Source organism: Rutilus rutilus (assembly GCF_951802725.1).
Source record: "Rutilus rutilus genome assembly, chromosome: 4".
Lineage (NCBI taxonomy): Eukaryota > Metazoa > Chordata > Actinopteri > Cypriniformes > Leuciscidae > Rutilus > Rutilus rutilus.
In genome coordinates, this window is record NC_140212.1 from 49383185 (window position 1) to 49407715 (window position 24531).

At 40.2% G+C, this 24531-nt stretch overlaps 2 protein-coding genes across 3 annotated transcripts in view; one reads left to right on the forward strand and one right to left on the reverse strand.

Moving 5' to 3' along the window:
• Positions 1 to 20488, reverse strand: part of LOC311289564 (uncharacterized protein) — a 401792-nt gene extending 381304 nt beyond the window's left edge. The window contains exons 1-5 of one of the 2 annotated variants that reach the window (XM_084407669.1): positions 20003 to 20488; positions 18022 to 19926; positions 17790 to 17910; positions 17604 to 17631; positions 14447 to 14713 (exon numbers count right to left, since the gene is read on the reverse strand). In XM_084407669.1, coding sequence (XP_084263795.1) covers positions 17616 to 17631; positions 17790 to 17910; positions 18022 to 19240 — 1356 coding nt within the window. In that variant the 5' untranslated portion in view covers positions 19241 to 19926; positions 20003 to 20488 and the 3' untranslated portion in view covers positions 14447 to 14713; positions 17604 to 17615. The other variant, XR_014627142.1, reaches the window with a different exon arrangement.
• Positions 1 to 24531, forward strand: part of LOC311289572 (period circadian protein homolog 3-like) — a 293734-nt gene that overhangs the window by 211431 nt on the left and 57772 nt on the right. The gene's annotated exons all lie outside the window — the stretch shown is intronic.

Genomic DNA, 24531 nt, shown 5'->3' on the forward strand with positions numbered 1-24531 from the left:
GTAGGCTAATGTTACGTGACATTGTTCTCCAGCTGTTATTATAGACCTCTTTCCGCAGTTGAAAAACACTGATCGATCGATTTTATTTCATTTCGGTAATTTGAACTGTAACGTTATCTTTCAAATTACCTACTGATCATTCGTGTTTATTTAGCCTATAATTAACTAGTAGTTAAGAGTAACCTCGTTCGATCTCGTTCATCAAAATGAACGAATCTTTATTTGAGTCATTTTGTTCATTTAAGTGGCTTTAAATGTTATACTTTTAACAGCCAAATTCCCCAAAAACATCCACCTACGCAACCTCGATCATATTTTGAATGAAGAAATCCTTATAATGCAGCCAAAGATAATTTACAGGGAACATAAATATTTAATTTACCTTCCGAGTCTTTGGTTCATTTGTCATGTGACGCACGCAATGAACGGATCGTTCGCGAACGACACATCACTAAGTTCACGTGTCGCTTGAACTCTGTCAGCGATCTGTCAAGCGCCAAAACGGTGTTTATTGTTTGAATTTCGTAATTAAATCGACAGAATCTGAGAGCTGAGAATGTGTTTCATTGCAGTAGTAACCTTCTCTGCCTTGTCTGTCGGTGTCAGTGTCCTCTTTGCTTCGCGATTTTTCTCTGCGTGAGAAAATGGATGTGTGGCGTGAGAGCGTGTAAAAAGTGACGATTGCGTGAGTCTCACGGTGAATTCGTGAGAGTTGGCAGCCCTGTGGATTCAGTTTGTAAGGCTGTAGGTTGTTTTTTTGGCTGGTGTGCTTGTGCTGCCGCAGTCTAGTTCATTTGCCATGTTGTTTGTATATCTCTATGGCAAACGCGCGGGGGGAGGGATGAGCCCGTTCGGAGCTACGGGAGCCCAGAGGGGAGCGTCGGCAATTGTTAAAGGAGTCATAACCTGCAATTTTCACTTTTCCACGAGAATCAATGTATGTTATGATCGACTAACGATTATACACTGGCCGGGAAGCCGATATTTAAAAGTGAAGCGTTTGTTTACCTCAGGGTAAATAAACCAGCGCGCGTGCACGCGCACTCAAATACGAGATTTTGATTTCAGCTCCCTCTTGACATCATGAGGTAGTAGGATATACCATATATGGACACCGCAGCAGGAAGCCCCCCCTTCCCCTCATAGTCAGTTCAGTCGAGAAAGATGGAGAAACCGAGTGCACACCGGACTTGCTCTGTGGTTGATTGCCATAAAAAACATGTAAATGTGTTTTATCTCCCAAAATCGGACGAAACTATCAGAGACCAGTGGATGAAATTCAGTTTTAATGACGCTGTCCCAACAACCCTTTCAACTGGCGTGCAGAGCCATATAGAGCGTCCACGACAGCCAAAACATCGCATTGATCGAGACAATAATGCCTTCAGAAATAAGGGTAAAAGTAGGTCTGTGTTTATTTTATTTTTCACTTTTCTTTTTTAGAAGGGCCTGAAAGACTATAATACAGCAGTAGGTATCCAATGTAATACTAGGTTATGACTCCTTTAAAGAGAAAACCGATTTTCATTCAAACAAATCGACGTAAGCTACACATTCGAATGAATCGATAAAATCGATTTATCGCCCAGCCCTAGTTTGCACATTTGATGTTGGACAATGTTGTGGTCGCGCCGGCGGCTCTTTATGAGCGCGCTTGCCACGCGCAGCACGCCTACATTTGAAATAATGAAATTTTGGTCGGCAGGTAAAATGGTCCAACGAACCGTTCAGTTTGAAAATGCGTAACAGTTACACCGAACCGAATGACACTTCCCCATGATGTCTCTCCTCTTGACTGGTTGATTAGAATGTTGATCCATTGCCCGCCGGCGCGAAAACCCAAACTATTGTTTGCGCATACTAGAAATTAGACGTTCTCTGACGTTACGCTAAACCCTGTTGAATTTTCACGTTGTTGTTGTTTCCCCCATTTCACCTTGCGTTGCAGTCTGGTTGACTTTGAATAAATAGGCTAGTATAATGAAATTTAAGACCTTCGTTTAAAAAATTAAGACTTGGACAACGGAATTTAAGACTTTTTAAGGCCTTAATTTAGGAACATGACATTTAAGACCTTTTTAAGACTTTTAAGACCCCGCGGCTACCCTGATATAGAAGACAAGGTGATTGCAAGCAGTTCACATACGTTCCAGCAGCACTGCATAAAAAAGTACTCACTATTTGAACAGGGTTTGAAGGGCTGGGGAGAGACCCTGGACTGCCGAGGTGCATGGAGCTTCTGTTGATCATTTCTTTTATCTGAGGTATCTCTGCATCAACAGGAAAAACGGGTGTGAAAGACTGTAGCCAAAAAGTATAAGAATAGAAGTATACTCTTTTGATCCTGTGAGGGAAATTCAGTCTCTGCATTTATCCCATCTATGTATTAGTGAGACAAACTGTTGAAAACATCACACTTCTTATCGGTCCTTTTAAAATAATGATGTGATGATTTAAGTCCCCATATACAATTTACACCAGCCAATTTTTCTGTGTGGGATGGCAGGCCAGCACAGTCTGGTCAATGAATAGGAAACATTGGCAGGTCGAGTTTTATGATCTGACAAAATAAAAGCCCCCGGTATTTAAGTTTTACTGTGTGTGTGTATGTGTGTGTGTGCAGAATGGAAATATAATACGTTTACCTGTAAAGATGAATTTTTTTATTTCTAGCAATTCTTGACGCACAAGTGAGAGCTCATTGTCACTATTTTCTGCTTGTTCTTCCAAGGAAATGGAAGCTAGGATTTCAGCCCCTTGATTGTGAATGGCAGCCTGTGGAAACATATAAATGAAATTATTTTAAATTAAACATACAAATTATTGCCTTAGTTATATATATATCATTATGGGGTAAAGAGTTAGTACATTAAACAAAAAACTCACTTTGGTTCCACTGACTGTGGCCACGGCAGTAGGGGGGTCATCCTCATCCTTAAAACGTACACATTTTAATTATGTTGAATAGTTTAATTGTTTTGAGTTCTATGAACTTTTTTTTTAATTAGACAAACTTAAATTTAACTTTTTTTAATTTAGACAAACTTAAATTTAACTGAAACTGGGGTGGGATCTCTATTCCCCAGCACTCCCTGTGCAAAGAAACAAGATGTAAACGGTGCCTTCCGCTAGTGGGGAAAATTATATAAATCACATTATTCCTCATCTGTATTTTAAACACTGCTTTTCTTAAAAACATTGCGTCAGACGTATTTGAAAGCATTATTCAAAAAAAAAAAAAAAAAATTATTCACTTGTTTCATCATGTGTTAACTCTATATTTATAAGTAGGCTACATTTATAACATAAAAATAACCAGTTAATGGCTTTGTGTCAGAACACATCAGGTATGAAGCTATGATTGGTTTTAACTTTTTTATTCTAACTTTAAAGCTAGATTATCCTTTGAAAAGTGTAATACAAAATATTTGGAAAACTACCTTACATACGCTGTGTTTTCACCGATTGACGTGAGCCGTTGACCATCCTTAATGGTGTCATTGTGTGAGGAACTGTTTGGAGTATTGCAGCAGCTGTTTCTTAAATACATTGCATCAGGCATATTTATCATATTTTTTACTTTATACTTGCTAGGAAATGAAATGAAATTGAATCTTTTTAGACGTAAGAAAAAGTTAATTTTATAAAAGAAAAAGTACCAATTAATGACATTGTGTCAGAATACAACAAAAAGTGTAATACAAATTGTATACACTATTTGATTTTGGTAGGGAACACTGGAAACTAGTGTCTTTTAGCTTAATCTTTGGTTTTAAGGGACCCCTGAAGTTATGACTTCTGAAGACCTTAAGATGAGTACGATTAAATATCCACTCAAGACAACTTTACTTATGCTGCGTCATGGACTACAGAGGCTTATGTGGGCTGATTTTCTGTAAACCCTAACGCTCAAAATAATAAATTGGTTGAGTATGGGGCCAACTTAAATTATACAAATTAGTTCAATCAAATTAACTTTTATGAGTATTTAGAACTTTCTTTTCTTTTGAGTTCACAAAACTTACACATTTTAATTATGTTGGATTGTTTAATTGTTTTGAGTTCTATGAACTTGTTTCTTTTAATTTAGACAACCTTAAATTTAACTGAAACTGTGCTGGGATCTCTATTCCCCAGCATGCTTTGCCATGACACTTATGTAAATGCTTTAGTAAATGCTAAAATTGTTTTGTACCAGATTAATGTTAAGTGGGAGATTTAGTCATTTTTGATGTTTTGTTTTGCTATAGTTTAGAAAAGTTTCTGGTATTTTGTTTTTTGGGGGATTACCAGAGGTCATAGCAGCACGTCGGATGGTGGAGGAAGCCCGCCTCAACTTCGAGCGGGAACCAACTGCGGAGAGGCGCAGCGAGCTGAACGAAGCCAAACAGTTTCTTTTCAGAACCTATGATACCATCAAAGGGGAAGAACTGATGGAAAGAGTGCAGAGGGTGCAGGCGGCGCAAGGGGAACAGCAGTATGGGGAGGCCTGGAGGGTCATCAATGAAATGACGGGGCGGAAGAGGACCAAGGAGGGACAGGTGAAGGGACATAGCCCGGAGGAGAGGGTGACGACCTGGTCAAGCCACTTCAAAAGGCTGCTGGGAGAAACAGTAGACGCAGCTGTGGAAGAGGAAATACCATCAGACCTCCCAAACCTGAACATCAATGATGGTCCCTTCACACTCGATGAGCTCGTCAGGGCAAAAGCCACAGTAAGAGTGGGAAAAAGCGCTGGTCCGGATGGCATACCCCCAGAGGTGCTGAAGTACTGTGATCTTGATAACATCATTCTAGAGTTCTGCAACCTCTGCTGCACAATCGGCTGCCTGATATGTGGTCTCTATCAAAAATCGTGCCAGTGCCCAAATCCGGAGACCTCTCGAAGCCGGACAACTACCGAGGCATCAGCCTGACCTGTATCATTGCGAAAATCTACAATCGCATGATCCTAAACAGGGTCCGGCAAGCAATCGACCCTCACTTGAGAGTAAATCAGAACGGCTTTCGAGAAGGTCGAACTGCTACAGCCCAGATCTTGGCACTCAGGAGATTGATAGAGGAGGTGAGGAAGGACAATCTGACTGCAGTCCTATGTTTCATAGACTTCAAAAAGGCATTTGACTCGATTCACCGAGGCATGATGGTGAAGATCCTGAAGGCATACAGAATTCCTCCGAACCTATTCCGGGCAATAGAGTCCATGTACTCAGGAACAAGGGCCAGGGTGGTGACCCCAGATGGCAACAGCGAGGAGTTTGACATCCTGGCTGGAGTTATGCAAGGGGATACACCAGCCCCCTTCCTCTTCATCATAGTCCTTGATTATGCGCTCAAGAAGGCAATCAGTGGGCGAGAGCAGGAACTTGGCTTCACGCTAACACCAAGGAAGTCAAGTCGACACCCGGCAGTAGTCCTGACAGACCTTGACTATGCGGATGACATCAGTCTGCTCTCCGACAACATGGAACAAGCACAGGAACTACTACACAGGGTAGAGCTAGAGTGCACCAAGGTTGGCCTTAGGGTAAATGCAAAGAAAACTGAGGTCATGACCTACAACGTTCCACCAGAACATCAACCTCTGATAACAGCAGAAGACACTGTGCTGAAAGAAGTTGAGGACTTCAAATACCTGGGCACATGGGTCAACTCAACTGAGCAAGATCTAAAAGTGAGGAAGGCACTTGCATGGAGGGCCCTGAACGGCATGAACAGTGTATGGAACTCCAACCTCTCCCGCCAAATCAAACCCAGCTTCTTCTATGCGACGGTAGAGTCCGTTCTCCTCTATGGCAGTGAATGCTGGACCCTGAATCCAACCCTAGAGAAGTCCCTGGATGGGTGCTACACCAGGATGCTGCGTGCAGTGCTTAACATCAGCAAGAGTGCGCATGTAACCAACAAAATCCTGTATGAGGGTGTACCAAGAGTGAGCAACAAGATTGCTGTGAGGAGAATGAGACTTGCAGGACATTGCCGAAGGCATCGAGAGCTGCCAGCCAGCAAGCTGGTGCTATGGGAACCAACACATGGCCATCGGTCAAGAGGACGTCCCACGCTAACATACGTGGACATACTCAAGAGGGATGCAGGAGCCCAGAGCACCAACGAACTGGCCAGATGCATGGAGAATCGGGATGACTGGAGGCAACGATGGAAGGCTCGTCTGAGGACGACCTAGAGAGAGGGATTACCGTCGAGTGGAGTATGAGCTTGGTTTGAGAATAGTGAATTAACCCTTTTTAGAACCTGAAGCTAAAATAGGTGATTTTCACATAATTAGTCTTTGATTGTAAAATTATAAAACAATGAGCCCTCTTCAAGTGTAAGGTGTCATCTTTTAAGAAAAAAGATGGCTTTCAATAACTAAGCACAGTTTTGCTTTAAAATTGTAAGGTTTTGAACAGATGCTGATATGTAAAATAATAACTCGGGTAAAATTTATGCCAATGTCCATTTTCTGTCCCTAGCCTTTACAGAAATATCACACTTGAAATACACTTTAGGGTTACAATTTCTTATAAATTGTATAATTAACAATATGTTATTTGAACAATTACGTCGTCTTGAGTCATCTAAATGACAATATTTGATTTTAATATTTGAAAGTATTGGTCCCCTGGAGTACCGTTCATCAAAAATCTAATGTTTTAAAATAAAAATCATACTGATGACATCACTCGACTTCCTTCTTCCAAAATCATGAACATCTATGAGGAAGGACCCATGGCCTCTTTTTAGTTTTCAAAAATCTTCTCATTTATCTCATGATTTCATATGAAGCTTTAGTTGAACTCACTGGTATGATCCACTTTACTGTTAGGGGGATGTAAAAAATTAAATTAAAATAAACTAGAATACTTATGGAATAAACAAGTTAATTTAGTTAGTATACCATGCTTGACAAGGCAAGGCAAGGCAAGGCAAGTTTATTTATATAGCACATTTCATACACAATGGCAATTCAAAGTGCTTTACATAGAAGAAATTAAAATAATAAAAAGAAATAAGAATAATTAAAACAGTTTAGGAAAATAAAAAATAAAATACAGTACAGTACAGTCGGACAAACATTGGCACAGTGCTCATTCATTAAATGCATAGCTAAACAGATGTGTTTTGAGTCTGGATTTGAAAGTGACTACAGTAGGAGCACGTCTGATCTCCTCTGGAAGCTGGTTCCAGCTGCGGCTGGCGTAATAGCTAAAAGCAGACTCGCCATGTTTAGAGTGAACCCTTGGTATTTCTAGCTGATATGATCCTAATGATCTGAGTGATCTGTTGGGTTTATATTCAGTGATTCAGTGAGCATATCTGAAATGTATTGAGGTCCTAGGCCATTGAATGATTTATATACCAGTAATAATACTTTAAAATCAATCCTAAATGTAACTGGGAGCCAGTGTAAAGACCTGAGGACTGGTGTGATATGTTCATATTTTCTGGTTCTGCTCAGAATCCTGGCGGCAGCGTTCTGTATGAGCTGCAACTGTCTTATGGTCTTTTTGGGAAGGCCAGTGAGGAGTCCATTACAATAATCCACCCTGCTGGTGATGAAAGCATGCACAAGTTTCTCTAAGTCTTGTCTGGAAACAAAGCATCTAATTCTTGCAATATTTTTCAGATGATAGTATGCTGATTTAGTTATTGCTTTGACATGACTACTGAAACTAAGGTCTGACTCTAGTGTCACACCAAGATTCCTGACTTGATGTTTAGTTGTTTGACCCCTAGAGTGAAGGTATGCGTTCACCTTGAGAACTTCAATCTTTGTTTCCAAATGCAATGACTTCAGTTTTGTCTTAGTTGGATGTGTCAAAACTTTCTTCAGTTAAACAGTTTACTTCATCAATGCATTGGCACAAGGAGTCAATGGGGCTGTAATCGTTAGGCGATAGGGCTAAGTAGAGCTGTGTGTCGTCTGCATAGCTGTGGTAAGAGATTTGGTTCTTTCTCATTATTTGGCTCATTGGGAGCATATACAGGTTGAACAGGAGTGGCGCAAGAATTGAGCCTTGAGGGACTCCGCATGTCATGGATGTCCACTCAGACTTATGGTCTCCTATACTCACATAATAACCTCTCCCATCTAAGTATGACCTGAACCATTTTAGGACTATCCCAGAAAGCCCCACCCATTTTTCCAGCCTGTCAAGAAGTATGTTGTGATCGACAGTGTCAAATGCAGCACTGAGGTCGAGTAGCACCAGCACTGATAATTTGCCTGAATCTGAATTTAAGCGAATATCGTTTATTATCTTTATGAGCGCTGTCTCTGACAATTTTCAATTTTGGTTTCCGACCGCACCACAGCACAAAGTATCCATTCAAGCTTAAGAATTTGTTTAGCTGATTGAAGACAACTTTCTCAATTATCTTGCCTATGAAAGGAAGATTAGAAATCGGCCTATAGTTGCTTAATATGTTCTTATCCAGATTGCTCTTTTTCAGGAGGGGCTTGACAACTGCAGTTTTCAGGGAGTTCGGAAAACTCCCAGAGAGAAGTGAGGCATTTACCACTTCTAGAAGATCTGCTTCTAAACTGTTTAACACACTTTTGAAAAATGATGTGGGAAGCGTGTCAAGAGCGCAGGTTGATGTTTTAAGGTGCTGTATAGTTTCTTCCAAAATGTTGCCATCAATTTCTTTGAAATCAGACATAGTTACTACTTTCTCAGGTGGTTTGATCTGTCTGACCCCAGAGCAACTCAAGGATGTGCTGATCACCTTTCTGATATTATTGATCTTCTCAGAGAAGAAAGAAGCAAACTCACTGCATTTGCTGTCTGAGAGCATTTCACTGGGAATCTGGCTTGGGGGGTTTGTCAGTCTCTCTACAGTAGCAAAAAGAGTGCGTGTGGTGTTTAAATTACTGTTTATAATATTTGAGAAGAAAGTCTGTCTAGCTTTGCCTAGCTCCATATTGAAAGCATGAAGGCTGTCTTTGTAGATGTTATAATGGACTACAAGTTTTGTCTTCCGCCACATGCGCTCTGCTTTTCTGAATTGTCTTTTCATATTTTGCACTGCTGTTGAGTTTCTCCAAGGTGCTTTTTGTCTGCCACTTCTTCCTGACTTTTACAGGAGCAATTTCATCAAATACACTTTTAACTTTTGAGTTAAAAGAATCTAGGAGAAAATCAACAGAGTCTGCAGATATGCTTGGTGTTAAGGATATAGCCTTCATAAATAGTACACTAGTGTTCTCATTTAAGCATCTCTTCTTGACAGACACAGATCTAGCTTCAATGGCAGGAGAGATCAATATATCAAAGAAAATACAGAAATGATCAGACAGTGCAACATCCTTAATAACAATCGATGAAATGTTTAGACCCTTACTGATAAGTAAATCTAGAGTGTGTCCACGATTGTGTGTGGGTCCATGTATATGCTGAGTCAGATCAAAAGTTTTTAAAACACTTTTGATTTCTTTTGCCATATTGTTCTCTGCACTATCTATATGGATGTTAAAATCTCCAGCAATGGCAAAACAGTCAAACTCTGAGGTAATTGTTGATAACAGTTCTGTAAAGTCCTCAGCAAAGGCTGGAGAGTATTTTGGAGGCCTGTAAATAATGATAAGTAAAATGCGTGGAGCACCTTTTAACACAATACACAGATATTCGAAAGACAAGTAATTCCCAAATGATATTTGCTTACATTGATAAATATCTTTAAAAAGAGCAGCTAGACCCCCACCTCTCTTAACAGCTCTGCAGACACTCATAAAAGTAAAGTTAGGAGGGGCTGTTTCATTGAGGATTGTTGCACTGCAACTTAGTCAGGGGGCCAATTCTGAAAAGGGCTTCCGTTAAGACTTTTGCGGACATGTTTTGGTACAAGCTGTCACCCTATTTTTTTAGTTAGAAGACACCCATAGGTAAGATATTAGGGTGGTTGTCAAGCTGAATTTTTTTTTTTTTTTGTGACTTGTACAAGCAATTTCAGGCCAATTTTTTGGTTTCCTGCTCAACACGACATGCCAACAGTAAATGTTGAATATCTCCGCAACCACAAGGACCATATTCATAAAAATGGTATCAAATGAAAGCCAACACTCATGGGATGTCTCCTTAAGTGTCAGAATGAACATGTATTGTACAATGTAAGAAACAACAGAACTAGAACATGAAAAAAACAATCTCCGCCTAAAGAGAACCAGTTTTCAAAGTGAATATCAGCTTGGAAACATAACCTAGTATCCCAAAACCTCTATCAATCAGTAACCATATCTATGGGAATGAGTCAAGCCAAGTTTAAAGCTTGTAGGGAGAGACAGTGCAATGCTGCACAAGTTATAATACTTTAATATCAAGGCGGAAATGTAGAACTGTAGATGATGGTCTATGGTGCTATTTGACTTAATTAGTGTTCCAGGTTGTAACACAAATTATATTTAATTCACATATTACTATAGTTATTAATTCCATCCTATCAAAACTGCTCTCTCACTTCTTTAGGGTTAGGGGTTAGTAACTAGTTAGTAGTAATAACAATGTAATAGTCGTATGGCAAAGGTATGTTTTTCCCCATCAAAGCAGTGGCTCTCAGGTTGGCTCTCAGGTTGTCAGTCTCATCCCTTTGAGACTGAATGGATTGAATAAGCAAGGTCAAGCTAAGTGCAATGCAAATAATGGTGTGTGTCTATTATATTGCAAAAATATTGCACAATATTATACTACAATAATCTCTAGAAAGAGCACAAAGACACCACTTCCTGAAAAATCACTTCAGTCAAAGGGCTTTATCTTGGCTGTATTTTCCATATTTGTCTTGACAAATGAAACATTTTTCCCAATCAATATCTCTTCCTATTTTTTTTTCTTTGGACGCTAGGCTTACAGCTCCCTCTGGATCCATGTTATCTCATCTGAAGGCAAAGAAATTTTTCACTACACTAGTCTGATTGGTTTCTGAGTGGATCACTACAATGTCCTCTGACATAAGCTGAGGGCTTTGCTATCTAACAAACTTATTAACACTTTTAGCTATAGAAGAGTGTAAAATAGGCTGCTGTGCAGCAAATAAATTAAAAACATAATTTTCCATTACACATCTGCACAAAACTTAATTTACCTATTAGTAAGTAAGCTAGTAATTATGAAAGTAAATTAGCCTAGCTATACACTCACCTAAAGGATTATTAGGAACACCTGTTCAGTTTCTCCTTAATGCAATTATCTAATCAACCAATCACATGGCAGTTGCTTCAATGCATTTAGGGGTGTGGTCCTGGTCAAGACAATCTCCTGAACTCCAAACTGAATGTCAGAATGGGAAAGAAAGGTGATTTAAGCAATTTTGAGCGTGGCATGGTTATTGGTGCCAGACGGGCCGGTCTGAGTATTTCACAGTCTGCTCAGTTACTGGGATTTTCCCGCACAACCATTTCTAGGGTTTACAAAGAATGGTGTGAAAAGGGAAAAACATCCAGTATTCGGCAGTTCTGTGGGCGAAAATGCCTTGTTGATGCTAGAGGTCAGAGGAGAATGGGCCGACTGATTCAAGCTGATAGAAGAGCAACTTTGACTGAAATAACCACTCGATACAACCGAGGTATGCAGCAAAGCATTTGTGAAGCCACAACACACACAACCTTGAGGCGGATGGGCTACAACAGCAGAAGACCCCACCGGGTACCACTCATCTCCACTACAAATAGGAAAAAGAGGCTACAATTTGCACGAGCTCACCAAAATTGGACAGTTGAAGACTGGAAAAATGTTGCCTGGTCTGATGAGTCTCGATTTCTGTTGAGACATTCAGATGGTAGAGTCAGAATTTGGCGTAAACAGAATGAGAACATGAATCCATCATGCCTTGTTACCACTGTGCAGGCTGGTGGTGGTGGTGTAATGGTGTGGGGGATGTTTTCTTGGCACACTTTAGGTCCCTTAGTGCCAATTGGGCATCGTTTAAATGCCACGGCCTACCTGAGCATTGTTTCTGACCATGTCCATCCCTTTATGACCACCATGTACCCATCCTCTGATGGCTACTTCCAGCAAGATAATGCACCATGTCACAAAGCTCGAATCATTTCAAATTGGTTTCTTGAACATGACAATGAGTTCACTGTACTAAAATGGCCCCCACAGTCACCAGATCTCAACCCAAAAGAGCATCTTTGGGATGTGGTGGAACGGGAGCTTCGTGCCCTGGATGTGCATCCCACAAATCTCCATCAACTGCAAGATGCTATCCTATCAATATGGGCCAACATTTCTAAAGAATGCTTTCAGGACCTTGTTGAATCAATGCCACGTAGAATTAAGGCAGTTCTGAAGGCGAAAGGGGGTCAAAACACAGTATTAGTATGGTGTTCCTAATAATCCTTTAGGTGAGTGTATGTCTGGTAAGTATATAGCTAGTTGGAAAACAGTTTAGCTTACCTGTTTCTGGCAACATTTGATGGTAGAATGGTAGAATCTTGAGGTAAATGTTTGTGTAGACAAATAGATCAAGTTAATCTGTTGTGTGATTGTGATTCACTCCTTTATAAAGTTTTGTTCACACTGTACTGTTGACACCTGCTGTGATCATCTTCTCTGGATCTGCTGCCTCAATCTGCTGCCAAATCACAGCTGTGCTGACACAACAGTGCCCCTTGTGGTGTGATACTCTTGTGGTATTTATTGATTATTTTTTAATGATCATGCTTGCACATAAGTTGGATTATATTGCACATTTGGCCAAAAATTACAATAGGTAACATGGAAGAAAATGGAAGCACTTTGGGGAAAAAAATCTGCTTTTACCACTTTTAAGAATATAGTGTTAAAATGGACAAAAAAACATTTTCTAAGCTGACAACCTGCCTAGAACACATGTTAAGGGGTTAAATATTAATACTGGATAGGTTGTATACTTGTACCAAAAAGTGTCCAACAAAGTTTTAATATCAGTTTTGGCCCCCTGACTAATACTATATGAAATGATTGATAAAAAAATAATTAGTGATGCACAAAAAGAATATTTACTGGGAGAAAACCCTCCCAGGTCCAGAAGATGTTATTTATTACCTAAGATCAATAAAGAGCCTGAAAAATTGATTATTCCTGGTGAAATATATATATATTATATATATATATACACAGAAGTTCCATTGAGGTATATTTTTCCTAATCACGTGTCTCATTCTTCCCACCATGTCTGTTTGAACACCAAGACCACTGCTGTTCACTCTTTACATGCTACCATTAGGAGATATCATTAGGAAACATGGAATTAGCTTCCACTGTTATGCCGACGATACTCAGCTGTATATTTCTTCAGTAACAGAATGCATAGCTGATATAAAAAAATTGGATGACTCGTAATTTCTTACTTCTAAATTCTGAAAAAACAGAGTTTCTAATTATTGGACAAAAAACTTCCTCACGTAATAACCTAGAATACTGTCTAACACTTGATGGCTGCTCTGTTAAGTCTTCGTCGTCGGTTAGGAACCTGGGTGTTCTCTTTGATACCAATCTTTCATTTGAAAGTCACGTGTCTAGTATCTGTTAAACTGCATTTTTCCTTCTTAAAAATATATCTAAATTACGTCATATGCTCTCATTGACAAATGCGGAACAATTAGTTCATGCGTTCATGACCTCAAGGCTAGATTATTGTAATGCTCTACTGGGTGGTTGCCCTGCACGCTTAATAAACAAACTACAGCTGGTTCAAAACGCAGCAGCTCGAGTTCTTACCAGAACCAGGAAGTATGACCATATTAGCCCAGTTCTGTCAAAACTGCATTGGCTCCCTATTAAACATTGCATAAATTTTAAAATATTGCTGATTACTTACAAAGCACTAAATGGTTTAGCTCCGCAGTACTTGAGCGAGCTCTTAACGCATTATACTCCTTCACGTCTATTGCAATCTCAAAATTCCGGCCAGTTGATATCAAAATCGACTGCTGCCGGTAGATCCTTTTCCTATTTAGCACCAAAACTTTGGAACAGTCTTCCTAACATTGTCCGGGAAGCAGACACACTCTGTCAGTTCAAAGCTAGATTAAAGACACATCTCTTTGACCTAGCATTCACATAATACATTATAGACTTCTATAATTCAATATTAGGCTGCATAGATTAGGTCAGCTGGAACCAGGAACACTTCCCATAAATCCTGATGTACTCGTTACATCATGAGAAGAATGGCATCTACGCTAATTTTAGTGTCTTTGTTTATCCCAAGGTTTTCCCGCAGCCTGCCGGATCCAGGCCATATCCAGATCTTACGAAGGACCTTCGCCTGGACCCAATGTCAACGCAGTGCTGAAGTGCCAACTAGTCTCTCCTTATGGAGGATCCCTTTCCCACTCTACAGATAAAGCGTCGTTGGGAAAACTCAATTTGCGTATCTACCCCAAATTGATAAAATAAAATTCTGAATCAAAACTATAAGGAAACACCAGTAATTTGTTTAGGCTTGGTTTGTAGGGAATTACAAACCTGCACACATATATTCAAACGCACATAACTATAGAACCAATTCTTAATGCACATGTGAACGCCATCAGCGTTTTATAATAACTCATTCATTTGAAATACCTCTTAATTTAACAGTAAAAGTGAACTCAATCATGGTCAACCAATACATTTTGAATCACAAAACATAATGATGTATACACACATGTAGAATAGGTGCAAAGTGCATGACCCGTGTGTGTCCACAAGATGGCAGCCCTTGTCCATTAATCAAAGGGAACACTCTGCAAAATGAAGAACAGAACAATGTAAAGACATACAAAAACACATTTAACAAGTCATGTAGAACCAGACAGTCACATTAAAAGAACAAAGGAAAGGTTTTGAGCAGGGGAGTTGCCAAAGCCTGCTTGAATGCTGTAGGAAATGTTCCAGAAAAAAATGAAACATCACGTGTGATTGTTGTCACAATGGTAAAAGTTATGGCTAGTAAGAATGGGGTCCAGAGGACATGCAGTAGGATGGGCACAAATCAGTGAGCAAATGATGGAAGTGATGAGCAGGGAACTAGTTACTAACGGTTGCCCTTTTTTTCAGTCAAGAAAAAAAAAAAAGCAATTACTACTTTCAGATGGTGCCAATCACCCATGGGTGAGGCTGGTTGAGTGAGCAGGTTTGGTGAATAGAGGACAGTCTGTCCACACATAGCTCTGTCCAGAGCTCAGTGTAGAGCAGAGGTGACCAGTGAGAAGTGGGTGGGAGACAGGATTAGGGTTGGGAATCGAAAATCGGATGCTTCTGAAATCAGATACTTAAGATAAAGAATCGGATACTTATTAGAAAATTAAAATTTCGATTCCTCGTTTCGATTCCTGGGTGCATTTTTTCATCTAGTGATCTGCCAGGACCTTATGTGGTAATGTAAACATCAGTCTACAAGATAAATCGCATTTTATAATGGATGCTCACCCATAGAGGTGGATCTTGTAAGGGTCAGTGGTGTTTATACACATATCATAAACAGATTTTATATGGCGCTTTTCCACTGCATGGTACGGCACGGTTCGGCTCGGTACGGTTCGGCTCGGCGCGGAACGGTTCGGCTCGCTTCGCTTTTCCACTGCGTGGTACGACTCGACTCGGTACGGCACGGTTCGGTTCGCTTTAGCTCGGTTGCTTTTCCATTGCAGTTAGTACCGCTTCAAACTGGGTGGGACTGATCGTTATAGTTGCCGCCTCTACTGCCATGACATCATCGTAAACGCGCCACATTTCAAACGCACAACACGGGATGGTGCTCTTGATTCTCGGCATGTGGATGTTTTTAAATTAAATTAAACGTTCTTATAATGGTTTACTATATGGAAGGAAAATTCTTAACGTGTAATTAAACGTTGCGTTCATATTCTGGGCTCATCTGATTTTTTGTACATAGCATAGCCTAACCATTGAGGCGCCCGAGCGGTCACTTGCATTGTACGTTAACTGGAGCGCATCTCATCCTCAAATACACAAAGCTTGAAATGTCTTTAAACGAAATAATTCAAAACAAAAAGAAATAGGCTACTCTCTTATGTAATCCATTATGTGCATTTCTCTCTATAGGCGCGTTTACTACGAATATGGCGATCGTCAACTTCATCTTTGCCATGCACAAACAGAAAACACTATTTTATAAATAAAAATCAGTGCACGCGTTTTAATAAAATTAAAACTTTAATTGTGATCATTAAAATAGCCTAATTGAATATTAAATATTTTGTGGCCAAGTTTTGCTCATTTATTAATAGTATAGCCTATATATAGGCTATATATAGGCCTAATTTTATTAAATTGAACAAGCCAAAATTCAGCATTCAATCAAATATTCAAAAAGACTTAATAATAATGTTATTTCAACATAATATCTCGTTATTTCTACATAATGTGTGTGCAACAAGCAAGATGTGCGTTTGTAAATCCGGTGCACTGATTTTTATTTATATAGTGTTTTCTGTCAGTGTCTGGCAAAGATGAAGTTGACGATCGCCATATTCGTAGTAAACGCGCCTATAGAGAGAAATAACATTATTATTAAGTCTTTTTGAATATTTGATTGAATGCTGAATTTTGCGCTGTTCAATTTAATAAAATTAAAACTTTAATTGTGATCATTAAAATAATTGAATATTAAATATTTTGTGGCCAAGTTTTGCTCATTTATTAATAATAATAATAATAATATATATATATGTGTGTGTGTGTGCCCTCAGAAACTACAGCGTTGGCTGTTGTCTACTGGCTATTTAAATCTAGCGGGTTTGTCTCGTGCATGGTCTCGTGTCGCAAATACAATGACACTGGTAGTGACGATTCTGTCTGACCAATCAGTGATCTTCAGTGTTTTCACGTCACATTTTAGTACCGGTACGGTACGCTTGGAACCTCAACAGAGGTGGTACCATTTAAAGCGAGCCGAAGCGAGCCGTACCGTACCGTACCATGCAGTGGAAAAGCGCCAATAATGTATTTACTGTATTTTTCATTTATGTTTATTTTATAATAAATACAAACAGTAGATATTCAGTCACTTAAGAAAGAGTACTATGAAGTTGTGAAGAATGTCTGAATTAAATAATTTAGGTGCTTAAAATCTGTGTATGGATATAAAGTTAGAGCAGAGGGTTTTCTTTTAAATTCAAAAGTATAGCTTTAATTTAAAGTCTGTTTGATTTTTTTTTTTTATAACATGCAGGAGAAAAATAAAAAGGCAAAACAAATGTTTTAGTTAATAAAAAAGGTTAAAAAATAAACACCTTTAGAGGAAATGTCAGGCATAGGGGGCCTTGCAAAATTTACCCGAAAAGGTAAGAAGGGGGCCCTGGTATAAAAAGTTGAGAACCCCTGTAATAAAATAATATGTTGCAAGCAAGCACTGAAAATAAACATGTGTGATATATTAATGTTTGACTTTTGTGGTTGTTTTTTTACTAAACTGGAATCGAAACTGGGAATCGATGAGTGGAATTGGAATCGATAAAATTCAAACGATACCCAACCCTAGACAGGATGCAGCAGAAATGAACAAGACTGTTCTAGGAGGCATACAGTGAACTGAATGAAACCATGTTTAGAGGTGTGACCATTAAACATTCAGTGGCACAGCTTTGGTGAGAATGACACCAAGTTCCTTACCTGCTTTGTGAGTCAGGTGACTGCAGACCTGTTTTAGGTCACATAAGCATATCAGGGACAGCCACAGATACTTTATAATACAAATAGCAAAATCTAAATACTTATTATTAAACGCAACCAAAACACAAACGTAATATGTCACTTGTGGTAAATGAAGGAATTCACATAAAATCACAGATGACCTTACCTATGGATGTTAAAGAGGACTGACGGCGCTTTTTTGGCAGTGGCATTTCACTCTCACTTTCTTCATCCTCACTTTCTTCATCCTCACTTTCAGAAGCTTCAGTTTCTACATTCACTTTCTCTGCAAATAAGAAAATAATGTAGAAAAGCATTTGTTTCCATGCTTCTTTGTAATGGAACTAAACAATGGCAATATAAAATGTGTAGGAGCACCAATGTCATGTTTTCTTACCATTAGGATCAATGTTCATTTCATCAAGGTTTTTCCCCTTGAATTCCGATACTCTTCCCTGTTCAAGGGCCATCAGCACCTTGCTGATCTTTGCAAGTTGTAACGTTCCTTCAGGTAACCGGTAAAACTTTCTATGGACCCTTATATCATGTCCCATGAAATCCGCTAATTGATCCAACTCATTATCTTTCAGATTCAGGACTTTAGAGAGCGTTGCAATGTGTTTTCGCAGCTTTGTGGATGATAAAGTCTTTGGATGTTTGGCTCCACACTGATTGGCAACCTTCCTGATGCAATCTGTGCCTTTGTAGTATGATGTCTCAGTCATGGGTATAGCGAAAAAAAAGAAATTTTCATCCAGTACGCCACAGGCTTGACGATTCTTCACAAGTAGCTCCATGGAATCCAGCATACTTGGGGTCAGGAGTATTGGCACCTTTCTGTCACGCTTGCCTCTTATTTCGACGCGCTGGAAATGTTGACAGAGCTTCTGCTCAACTTCCGATAAAGCATCAGCGACATCTGAATGTAAATCAGATGTGTTTCGGAGAAGATATGAATTCAGCCTCATTTTCGAAACTTCTCCTGCTCTCCTGCGATTAAACACAATTACATCACACAGAGTTACTTGGGCAAGATTTGTCCAGTTCTTCTGACTTTTTTCAAGTTTGAGGTTTTCTTTGTATAGTTCAGTTTGATTGCTGAGATACATGTGCATTTTTTTAACATCCTCTGTAAAAGGGAGAAGTTCAGGAGAGTTCCACTTTGCTTCGTTAAGCGTCTTCAAGGCTGAGGCAGACACCAATTCATTCCATTTTGTCGAATACATGTGCTGAAACATTTTGACATTTTTTACATCGTTTTCATCTCCTGCGATCATTGCTTCACATTCTGCAATATCGGACATTTTCTTTAGGTTGTGCCCCAGTTTTAACGCCAAAGATGGAATTCCAAAGACCTCATCTTCATCTCTGAATCCTAATGTCTCTTTAACGGCCTTGATAACGTGATGGAAGTTTGCAGGTATGAAAAAGTCTTTTATACTCTGCAGCTTTCCCATTTTCCTCGCACTGACCAACAGCCTACCAGCCTCGCGCATTTTAGTTCTAATGTATTCGTGCTTGGTTTTGTCGTTGCCCATCTTGTTACACAGGTGTTCTCCAAATTTGATGATGCACGTATCACTTTTAACAGCACATGTTACTTCATCTTGCTTCATGTCACTGATCAGCTTCCAGGAACTACTCCTTCAGGAACAGGCTCAGCATAAGCACAGAGTGCCTGAACTCTGGATCTACCTGGTTTTGTGACCTGGCACTTCCTGGCCAAGTTGCACCTTGACATATGCCTCCAAAGTGCTTTTCTCCTGAACAGCACTTGGCAGTTTAAACAGTGCATGTAGTCCTTCACATTAACTTGTTTCGCACTGGATTGTTGACGGGGCACCAACACTCCTTTACCAGATTTAAGAACATCTGTGTTGTGTGCACGGTTCCCTTTGTTCCTCAAAGGGTCCAGATTGATCCTCCTTTCTTTAGACCCCTTTGGGTAAGAAAGAGCTTTTGCTACATCCACTTCGTTCTTATGAACTTGGGCCAAGTGTCTTGCCATTTTACAGAATGGTTTGGAGCAGTAAAAGCAATACTGCTTTTTGTTGTACATTCTTAAGCCATATGCAGTCTTTTTTAATTTCATCACTGAAACCTCACTACCGCTGTTACTGTCTAGATTAGCCGTTGTCTCCTTATCTCCAAGTTGAGAACATTCTTTGTCTGCATTATCAATATTGTCAGAAAGACTCTCAGATTCTTCTGAATCTGTCTCTGAATTAGGGACATATTCATCTCTGCTGTCAATGCTGCTTTCATCTGAAGTGGATCTGAGGTTTAGTGAGCTCTTTGTAAGCTGTAAATACCAAATTTATAATAAGTATTAATAAGCATAAATTCACACAATATTGTTTCAGTTGTACGTTTGTTACCTCATCTAGTTTAGTGAGCCTGACTGGAAGAAGTTAAAGAGGTAGTGCACAATGACAGGACTCTATCCATCATGCCAACGATGTGCTGAAGGCTGGTATCTGGAGAGAACGGAACAGCATATGGATTAAGATGGCTTACAGGAGTAAGTGACTGGGCTGGCATGGAAACAGGCTGCTGAGGAGAACTGGGCATGGAAACTGGCTGCTGAGGAGAACTGGGCAGGGAAACTGGCTGCTGAGGAGAACTGGGCATGGAAACTGGCTGCTGAGGAGAACTGGGCATGGAAACTGGCTGCTGAGGAGAACTGGGCAGGGAAACTGGCTGCTGAGGAGAACTCGACATGGAAACTGGCTGCTGAGGAGAACTGGGCATGGAAACTGGCTGCTGAGGAGAACTGGGCAGGGAAACTGGCTGCTGAGGAGAACTCGACATGGAAACTGGCTGCTGAGGAGAACTGGGCATGGAAACTGGCTGCTGAGGAGAACTGAGCATGGAAGTGGGGCCTGCCATAACAGTGCACTGGTTGCTTGCTGACAAAGACATTGTGTGCTGCATCCTTGAAGAGACTATCTTTAGTTCCCTCTGATGACTATCCAAGCGCTCCTGGACCTCAGCGGTGCTCCATTTCTCAGCTGGCTTAAACTGAAAAGACATAGCAAGACTTGGGTCTGGGCAATGTGAAATAAACATCATGACTGCTTCAGCAGCGGGATCCTCGACACTCTTATTACGTCTACGCAAGCACTCATTAGCAACATCTATGGACTTGTTAAGCCGTATCCAGTAATCCATGGGGCTTTCATCCGCTCTAGGGACAGTGTTATAGAAATCAGCCATAGGCATGTTAGAGTAAGACAACTCACTGAAGTTTCGTTTGAGTATGTCAAACACTGCATTTGGTAGCTCACTGGCACTCAGTTCAGGTCGGCTTCGCAGGGACACTTTAACTATATCTCTCGCTTTGCCAGCCAATCTGCTCAGGATGAGATCAGAGACATCAGTTTGCGTTCTGCATTTTGTTCTGTTCAAATAGCTGTACATCATATCTTCCCACTCGTGCACAGTAAATGAATCACTCTTAGCTCCCCTAAAGAATGGCGGAGGTGGTGCATCTTGCTGTACTATCACCTTGAGGCTAGATTTATCAATGTCCTCATTGGAGTGCTGAGACTGGCACGGTGGATTAGGCTGTACTGGGCTGGGCTGGTGCGCAAGGTTAAGGCTGGCCGAAATACTCTCTCCTATTTTCTGAGCCAGATCTGAAATGATGCCCCCTAATGACTCAGGAGTAACGACACGTTCGATATATCAGGGCGTATGATTGGGGTGGAGCTAGCTGCTGGACCTACAGAAACACCAATCGCTGAATCAGCTGTGCGCACATGGTCAAGTCCCAAATTAGCTAATGCTCTCCCTCTCCCATAACAACGTGTAAATTCAGAAACCCCCTCATTTCGATACATTTCAGGTCCACTGCCTCTGCCCAAAGGAAAAGTGACATTAGATTGTTTCACAGGACTGAAATCGTCTTTGCTAGTATCCTCAAACATGCTTCAATTTGTAAAGTGAAACAGATAAAACATGTAAAAATTACAGCAAATTATGTTACAAACAGTGTAACCTTAAATGATGAAAAGTTCAAGCATACTTCAAATAATTCAAGGAAATATATGAAATCAAACGACTCAAAATAAAACACTTCAATATCAAAATTTCCCTTCTCAAAAACAATTATATAATTTTCCTTGTTCAAAATGCATCAAGTGTCATTGATTATATACTGTACAGATAAAGGGTACGATGCTTGAAGGACAATGAAGCGTCCCGCGGTGCTTAACAGTCTCTGTTGTTCAGTTCAGAATGCACCAATGACCAACGAAAGTGCTCCGGAGAGAGAGAAAAAAAGTCTATCAGAAAGTCAATAACTCTTTACCGTTCCTTAAAGATGCAACAGTTCGTCCCACGATGTCACACAATGTTCATCTCATACACGCGCACTCCTTATGCGCGAGCACCAAGCCACCACGAGCGATTGCGATGAGGAAGAAGAGCGGCGAAGCAGGCGAGCCGTCACGCAACCATGGCGATCGGCGAAGCGCTGATCTGATGACCCGAAATGATCACGGCACCAAGTGTAACTGGTCTGTTGTCTGCGTTGTGTTTTGGTTGATATGAGAAGAACAAGACAGCATTCGCAGTTTCACCGATCTTTTATTCCTGATGTACAAACCCAGCAAACAGGGGACGTCCCCCGGACGTTTCGAACGTCCCCTTAGGTCCGCATTAGGTCCGCTTTGTAACGTTCCCGAGCGGACGTTCGGAGGACGTCCGCATTTGGTCCGCTTTGTAACGTTCCCGAGCGGACCTTCGGGGGACGTCCGCATTTGGTCCGCTTTGGAACGTTCCCGAGCGGACCTTCGGGGGACGTCCGCATTCGGTCCGCTTTGGAACGTTCCCGAGCGGACCTTCGGGGGACGTCCGCATTTGGTCCGCTTTGGAACGTTCCCGAGCGGACCTTCGGAGGACGTCCGCATCTGGTCCGCTTTGGAACGTTCGCTGATGGACGTTCTGAGGACATTTATCCGTGCCAGTTTGCGAACGTCTCCCTCACATGCCATTTCCATGACAACACACAATCCAGTCGCCCATGCCTTTGATTTACCGGACATTGCAACTCAGACAAATGAATGATTAAACTAAAATATAAACCCATATTGGATTTAAAAGGGGATTTGTTTATCCATTAAATTAACTGTGATAATGGATTTTATCTAAAAAACATGGTTTTTGTTTTGCAGATTGAGGTTATAGTTTTATAACTGAAAATAACTATAGTAAAAATATCATTTAAATTAATTGTAAAATTAAGTTAATGTTAAAAATGTTAGTGTTTTAATTGTAATGTTAAGATAATAACTTTCATGTTACTTATAACTTCTATCACTAATTAAAGATGTAATCAAATCACGAGTCTGTTTTCAGCCAATATAATTTAAACATCAAAAACATGAGAATTGATTCAATTGAATAGCCTACAATTTATTATTCCGCATGAAGAAAATAAGGTTGAATCTCAGGAGCTCTAAAATAATGCATCGACTTCACATGATGAATGCAGCCAAGGAAAATGCGAAGAATGGAAAAACACATGCTGGAAAGAAAGTGGAAAATAACACAGGTGAGACAAATGTATCCTAATTTAGGCTACCTGTAAAAATGTTGGTCAGGGCGATCGAAGGACTGGTTTTATTCAAAATAAGTTATTTTAGGAAAAATATTATTCTGATTATTGCACTTAAGACTGATAGCACATTGCATTTCAAATAACAAAAAAAAGTGTCATATAGCTACACACATAATTTTGGCAGAATATGCCTTCCTACCATAACACACCAGCAAGTTACGATCAAATGCACCTAAGCGAGTGACGTCATTCATTATCCACGCAGCATGTATCCATGTATCCATGGCAACGCTCAGTTGTAGTGACAGTTGACGGTCCTCCTCAGACGCGGCCTTGTGTTTTCCCTTTCGTCTGTCTTAAAGGTATTTTTAATTTTTAGATTAGTATACATTAGTTATCGTAACCACTATACATCATTACATATTATGAAAATTTGACTTTTTAAAACGTTTGCTGAAGTTGTCCGCCGTGTAAGTTACCACTGCTAACCGTTATAACACTATGAAACTAACGTTAGCTGCTAAATGTTGCTGAAATGAGACGACGTTATATTTCACATATTCATATATAGACATATAAAATCATAACACTACTAAATGTGTTAATTTTGTTGTTTTAGATGCCAGGGGGAAGAATTGCCAACGGACTAACCCCACAGCTGACCGACCGAGACACACACACACACACACACACACACACACACAGCTGCCAGCGCGTTTGAAGACACACACACGGAAAGAGCACAACACCTTTACAATTGTTCAAATAAATACTTTGTTCCTTACAACGTGTCTGTTTTCTTTGGTTAGCCAGAAGTAAAATAAAATAAAAAAGGATGTTAAAAGGACTTCTAATGAACGTTCTGTAAAGGTCCCCGAATGTTTTCCAAACGTCCCACGAAGGTCCCTTGGGACGTCGCACGACGGTCCTGCAAACGTCCTGAGAAAGTCCCCCGCGACGTCCTGCGAACGTCCCCTGCGACGTCCTGCTAACGTTTAAAGAACCCTACACGAAGACGTCCAGAGGACGTTCGCAGAGGACGTTCAGGGACGTTCTAGGGACGTCTTTTTGTTAGCTGGGAACAAATGTAATCAGCCTCTTAGTGAGATTCGCCCTCTTTAACTCTCTTCAGTGCGTCACCAATGCAAAGAGCAATAAATCACATAACAATGTTTGCATTTAAAGTGTTATTTCAGTTATTTATATTTTTTTTATTTATACTGTTTTATTTTTTTATGTTCGATTTGTGGAAAGGAGTTAGATTTCTCATGTGAAATCGTACAGGAGAGAAGCCAGACGGTAGAGTTTATAGCAAAACATTTTGCAGTGTTTGCATGTCCTTTA